General features: G+C 42.2%; 1 protein-coding gene across 1 annotated transcript; it reads right to left on the bottom strand.

Annotated features, from left to right (window-relative positions):
- Positions 1-324: 324 nt before the first annotated feature.
- On the bottom strand, positions 325-1,770 carry LOC136547477 (peroxidase 42-like). Its single transcript, XM_066539419.1, has 4 exons — positions 1,489-1,770; positions 1,099-1,281; positions 831-993; positions 325-737 (listed from the first exon to the last, which is right to left on the bottom strand). The coding sequence occupies exons 1-4, from the start codon at positions 1,690-1,692 to the stop codon at positions 349-351; spliced, it is 939 nt and encodes a 312-aa protein (XP_066395516.1). The 5' UTR covers positions 1,693-1,770; the 3' UTR covers positions 325-348.
- Positions 1,771-7,129: the final 5,359 nt, after the last annotated feature.

The raw sequence follows: 7,129 nt of genomic DNA, 5'->3' as shown, positions 1-7,129 counted from the left end.
CCACCTCCATTTACTATAATTTTATATACTAATTTACCATAATGTCAATACATATTTACGATAGTTGGGTTACTATAACACATGTGGATATTTACCATAACATTATATTAAACCACTTAGTAAGGAGTTACTATAATCTCATAAATTAACATAGTAATTATCATAACTCAAAGTGGCTACAGAATAAGTTATTCTGTAGCCAGCTACAGGATAGTAGTTCTATATATATATATATATATATATATATATATATATATATATATATATATATATATATATATATATATATATATATATATATATATATATATATATATCTCACAATTCGTTGGTAGTCCATGCACGATCTTAGGACGAGTTCACAATCCCGCAGGCGAGCCTGATCTCCCCATTGGTTCCGGTGAGTGGGCTGAGGTTCCCCATCTTCACCATCGCCGACGTGAAGGCGCTGGTGAAGGCCGATGTGCTGGACGCGAAGTTGCTGACCGTGCTGTCGGTGCTGCCGTTGTTGAAGAGCTCCTGGTCCGAGTGCAGGAGCCCCTTCTGCGACAGAAGGTTGGTGTAGTAGTCGTTGTCGAATGTGGTGGGGGTCATGGTGTCCAGCGGCGCTAGGCTGGTGCCGCCAGACATGGGGCAGTTGGCCTGGAGCGACGTGGCGAAGGTGGCGTTGATGTTGGTGTCGTTGTAGATGTGGTCTTTGAAGTTCGAGCACTGCGCCTGTCCGATGGTGTGAGCTCCTGCAAAGTGCAATGCGCGCGTCGTCGTCAGACTGCAACCAAAGATTCAATTCAAAGGTATGTATGCATTATAGCTAGAGCATGCATATGCACCTGAGAGAGCAACCATGTCGGTTGCGTCGAGGTTCTTGTTGCTGAACGCAGATAACAGTAGTTGGAGGCTATTTGTAGGAGCTGGGAGGTCGGTTGTCTCGTTCGGGAATGAAGCGGTCGAATCCCTTCTCCCCAGTAGAACGGTCCACGAAGGCCCGCCGAGCTGGGCAGGAGTTCCAAACCAACAACTAGCAAGTCAGCAACCACGGAAACAGGGTGGCTGCTGGAACTGGAATGGAGTATGCTTATGCATAGGGATCTATCTCACCGCGACGACGGAGTCGCGGGCGGCGACGGCGAGGATGTCGGCGCAGGAGACGACCCCCGGGCACACCGCCTCCACCTGCGCCTTGATGTTGTCGATGACATCGAAGCGCCTCAGCGATCCGTTGTTCGGAGGCGAGCTCTGCTCCCCGGACGTGTCGTTGAGCAGAACGGATGCATCGCAGCCCTGCAGTGAGGTTTACACACAAATTTCTAGTTAGCTGCTTGTACCTGTGTGTGTATATATTTACTGCTGCCAACGTACTACTCCTATATATATAAAAATAAACTTTAGTTAATTTGGATAATAATATCTCGATCGACTTATCACTTATGTTAGAAAACAGAAGAATAAGAAGAGATGAGCGAGTGTTGCTCTGCATATGAGACTTGCATGCACAAAGCAGTCGTGGAAGTGCATCCGGAGCAGCGACGCCCCCGTGCGCGCCTCCTGCATCACCGCCGCGTCCACGCCGCTCTTGATGGTGGACAGCGCGTTCGGGCACGACGTGTCGTAGAACGTCGATGACAGCTGCGCCGACGCCGCCGAGGCCAGCGCCGCTAGCACCACCAACAGGCAAGAAGCAGAGGCAGCCATGGCTATGCTTTGCTTTCTCGGTAGCTACACACACTAGCTAGCCCCCAGCTGCTTGCTTCTGCTAGCTCGTTGGCTGTGTGATTGTGGTGTGCAAAGGCGATGCTCTACTCCATGCATATTTATAGGGCCCAGCGATGACTGCATGCCACTAGGGGACCAGAAAACATCCAAATCGGACGCCAAACTTCGTCCATGTTTAGTCTCCGAAAGCCAGCAACCATTCTCGTCACGCAGTGCAGCTAGCCACTCGACCCAGCACACAGTGTTGACCAGTATCTGAATTGTGTTACATTGGCATAAATAGAAGAGAATTTATGTTCGGCTGAGATTCATCATGAGCTAGCGCAGTTTTTTGTTCAAGCATCCAACACATGGGCGTTCGACGAAAAGTATGCGCGAGCCATACATACTGACAAGATTAGCGGATGTTGAGCAGATACTGGTGTGTTTCTTTTGAACTTCCCTGTCAGCTCCAGCTGGCCGCTGATGCATGACCTCAATCTTTAACCTAGCATCTTCAAGAGTTCCCAATAAAGCTTTTAGAATTTTTCAGTAAGAATGGAAAAAACTCATCTCCAACTGTTCTCAATCTTTCCGCGCTTGGAAAAATAGACCGATCGCAAGGTATATCCGCGCGTGAGAGACACGCGTATCCATGTGCCAATCTAAAGGTGAAAGGGCGTGGAAAAAATAAATGGTAGAAGTGGTTCTTGATGCAAATGTACAAGAGAGAAATAATATATAAAAGTGATTAGGATAATTTAGAAATAGTACACGATTTCTGATGTAAAATTGTCTTCTATATTTTAGGAGTGAATTATTGGAAACTGTTGGAGATGGTCTTATTTATTCCTCCCAATAATTTTTGGTGAGCTAGAAAACTCTATGGTTTTGTGAAAAAAATTGTTGGGAACTCTTGGAGATGCTCTAACTAATATATAACTGATAACCTTTTTATATATTTTCTTTTGAAAAGATAGCTTTAATTTATATGCTTTGTTATATATGTTGGCGCTACTTTAGGAAGACTAACACGAAATTTTCCTTTTCCTAATCTTAATCTACTAATTGAAGACCTCCAAGAGATCATCCATGATTCCGAGTTGTTCCTCGCTGGGCGCGTTAGGGAAAAAGATAAATTTTAAGATTTTTCACAATAACCAGAAATATATGACCTTTAATTTGATTAACTCTAAATCTCTAATCATCTTTACCAATAATAACAATTGGATTTATTATGTTTTCTAAAAAATTACTCACATATGTCATTATTATGAAAGCACATAACTCAACTCCTAAATTTGTATCTAAATTAGTGGCATATGCCATCATGAAAGATAATTCAAAATAACTCCTAAAATTGCGTCTCAATTCCACCTACACCATTATTAAGATGGTTTAATAGCAGACCTTGAAACCACCCGTGTAATGAAAGACAATCTAAAACAACTTTCTAATTTTAAATCTTAATTATTCACATCTACCATCTAATAACATAATAAAATAATCTATTTGAATTGTATCTAAATTTCCTGACTTTGCTGTTATAAAAAATAAACTTAAATATACCTCAAATCTACGTGTAAATACCGATATAAGGTATTATAGAAAATAATTCAATAACCACAAAGCATGATTTATATATGTTTCTAGTTACACACTTCAACCATTGTTAAATTAAAAGTAAGCACACGTGTTAGGTACCACCATGTATACCAAGTAAATATGCACACATGTGGTAAGAGAAGTTTTCTTTGACGATGACATAAACAATTCACTTTGTATTATATTGCTTCTCTCTTACAATACAGCATGTCAGCTATTATTTTAGATAAATTTATATATTTTAACTGAAACGTTATGATATATCAATACTGGTAACTTATTTTTAAGCTTTCTATGTTCTTTTATAAAACAATTGTAGTAGCATGTGAGCGAAAGAGGGGTGAACTGGGTCACTTAAAACTTAAACCTAGGGCTCAACTTGATCTACACTAGAAAATCCATAAACTAGATACCATATTATTCACTTATGGTTTTATATATAGTGTGCTCGGTCTTAACGACCAACCCACAAAAAGTTCTGCATCCTTGATAAAATCATAACAACTAACATATATTACATGTTAGTCTAGGAAAGGTGAGGGTCACAAAAGATAAGCGCAATGTCAAAGCTTAAATGTGTAAGGTAAAGAGCAAGTCAAGAGAGGGAAAACTCCCGAAGAGATTAAGATTATTCATCTCATGGTATCATTTGCCAAACTGCAACCGCTTCTTGTGGCAAGTCTAGCGCTTTCTGTTTCTCCACTACTAGACCATCCAGTGAGGCAATTTCCACAACGACGCCTTCATTGGACATCACAGAACAATCTGTCAATTGTTCGGTGCGTTTAACTTCATGGTTGTTGGACCATCCAACGTGTGCAACTTTTGCACTTGCTTGTTTTGGCTCCATTTCTTCGCCGGCCTTCACACCGCTTGTCTTGCATCATGACCTAGAACATGTATATCACATCCTAACTAGTGACATCAGTTATGCAACCTACTTACATTGCAACACATAATGATGTTGTAGTACTTTTCACTAGGAGTATTCCAAAGTTTATATCTTACTCATGGAACAAAGGAGAAGAATGAGCTAAGTATATATAGAAGGAAACCTTAGCCTACTACATAGTACATATTCTTAAAGGGTTGTTGGTTGCTTAGACCCAATCACACGCAAAAGGCTAGTCACTAGGACCTAGAAACAAGCGGTATTTGTGCGAGGAGAGGTAATGCCTAGGGATTGCAAACAAGGTATATTGTTGGTAACCTGAGATCATAGTCAATACTAATTTGTGGCCAAAGGCAGCAAAGCGTTGTTGTACTTGAACCATACTTGCTTCTTCAATCCTCTTCCCTCCTATTTGGTGGTCCCCAAGTTTCAAGTCGACCCAACCCCCCTAATCATGTCCTACTCACCGGATGATGGCTACACCTACTCTGCCACTCTATTACTTTCACAAGATCTGCTAGGCCTAACTATCCAACCAAAGCACACTCCATCACACACTACTGATGCATTTTCTCGAGTCTAATAGATATACTAGCTACCCTTCACAAATCACAACTTATGCTACAATGCGATCACTCTAGAGCAATGCACTATGTTATACTTTTTTGCTAACGGTTTAGTCACCAGACTAGGATCACAACTATGCATCTTACCCTAGAAACTAGATGATAAAATAAAGGAACATGAATCATGCATAGCACCATCATAGGTAATAATGTTGCAAGATATGTAGCTCAAACACAAGTAACTAGATGCATATAGATGGCATCATGGTTATACATTTTTTTTGAAAAGGCATCATGGTTATACCTTGAAGATTGGAGCCCTAGACAATCAACCACATAGGGAGATCGGTCAGTAGGATGCATCCTTGCGCCTAGATGAAGTGCTCAGTGGTGTGGTCCATGCTAACTAATATTGGGCCCTCCTTGGCCCTAGGGGTGGGCTTAATTAACCGAAACTGATGAACTGAAGCAAAACGACTAAGATTGAAACTAAAAATTTAGTAGTCCCAGATCCAACTAATTGGACTTAGTATAGTTATTTTGGTTCCTAACCTCGGTTAACCATGTAGATGAGAAAACCGAGATATAAGAAAAGGTTCAACAACAAAAACAAAAGCCCAGGCCCAATACTACAGAGCACACACACCCACTCCACCTTATCCTCATCATTATTTTATCATATTTTGATAGTCTAGGACATCTAATAATAAGTTCACACTATGAGTACATAAATTATAAACATAATAATCATAATGTATTTTTTCACATAAATTATGACGTCTCCTATTATATCATAAAATTTTAAATTAAAACTCAACTTGTTCGTAGGGAAAAGGAATCTCACTAAGACTAATTGGATTGACTGAAATAGTCAGGGAACTAAATCAAATCAATTGTTAGTTTAAGGGGTTATTTGAACATAGACCAAATTTGAGGATTTATTGAACTTTTTCCCTAAAACATAAGTGATATTGAATAATCTTCCAATGCATTTGCATGAGAACTCGCAACATACGTAGATGTGGATATAAATAACAACACTGCTAGTGCCCGGACGTCCAGTGTTAGCGCCTGGACGTCTGGACGGACACCGGACGCCCGCACCTACATTTCAATTTTTGTGCCATTTCGCGCGCCCATGTGTGGCCCACGCCACCTGGACGTCGCTCGCCCACGCTTGCAGTCGCACGCGGGAACGTCTGTGCCGCCAAGCCGGCGGCACCCCAACAGCTGTATGTAGCAGGTGGATCCCATTGCAACATGTGCAAGACGAGATCTATTTTTGCAATATTCTGATGAAACACGTGCAACATATGGATGAAACAGTTGAAATATTTGCAATATACGTCTATAACATTTGCAAAAACACTTGAAAGCCATTGCAAAACATATGCAACATCCCGATAAAACACTTGCAATATATGTGTGAAACATATGCAACATCCAGATAAACACACTTACAACATACATCTGAAAAAATAAATGAAACATTTCGAACAGACGCTTGCAACATACGTGTATAGCCATTGCAACATATGCAACATTCCAATCTACTTTTGCAACATCCATATGAAACACTTGAAACATACACTTGCAACATGCGCTTTTCAACAAAACCTGGTAGGTAGGCAGGCAGAGCATTGCACAGCGAGATCCGGCCATGCGGTCACGGTGGAGAAAGAGGATGGTAGTGGTCGGGCAGCTACGCTACCCCCTGACGATAGGGCACGTACGGTGCCCTCGGTGAGCGGTGCTGGCGGTGGAGGCGGCAGTAGCAGCCGGGCGGGTGCAACCTCACGCGGTGAGGCGACAACGGTTGTGCGGTCGCGGGGCAGCACACGTGCGGCGGTTGTGGAGAGGAAGACCGGTGAGAGGCGCGGTGAATGGGAAGGCGGGCGAGAGGCATGGCTGAGCGCGGTCGCGACGCTGCGTGAGTTTTTTTTAGAAATTACGGTGACAGAAAGGGAGTGGATATGAACGGATAGAAAGGAATAGGAGAGGCTTTTAGATGTTGGGGGCCCATCAACGGGGCGCCGGGCGGACGGACGCCCGTTTCCTAGCCGATACATCTAAGAAAGCGCATGCACACCAGTTGATCAACATACGTATAAATACACTAGCAAACATGATCCTGCATTGCGACAGGACGTATGTCGTGTTGCGTTGTTGCACAGATAATTAGCGGCCAAAAGATTTATTTAACATTCTAGCTAGTTTTAGAACTGAACACTGTCATGGGCCTGTATACACGTTGCTCTAACTCGTATGGCCAGGTGATGCCTGGAGATTTATGCAATGAGAGCATTATGCATTCTAATTCATCTCTTAGGATTAAACTTCGCATCGTACCTGGACAGTTCTGACTCATATAAGG

Source organism: Miscanthus floridulus, chromosome 3 (assembly GCF_019320115.1).
Source record: "Miscanthus floridulus cultivar M001 chromosome 3, ASM1932011v1, whole genome shotgun sequence".
In the NCBI taxonomy this organism is placed as follows: Eukaryota; Viridiplantae; Streptophyta; class Magnoliopsida; order Poales; family Poaceae; genus Miscanthus; species Miscanthus floridulus.
Note: the sequence above shows the minus strand (reverse complement) of the source record. Positions and strands in the feature narration are given on the sequence as shown.

Bases quoted from the DNA above. Each gene is read 5' to 3' on its own strand.
- LOC136547477 (XM_066539419.1), bottom strand. From the start codon at position 1,692: ATGGCTGCCTCTGCTTCTTGCCTGTTGGTGGTGCTAGCGGCGCTGGCC. The intron at 994-1,098 runs GTGAGATAGATC...ACTCCTGCCCAG, and splicing joins CCCGCGACTCCGTCGTCGCG to CTCGGCGGGCCTTCGTGGAC. The intron at 738-830 runs GTGCATATGCAT...TGCACTTTGCAG, and splicing joins CGACATGGTTGCTCTCTCAG to GAGCTCACACCATCGGACAG.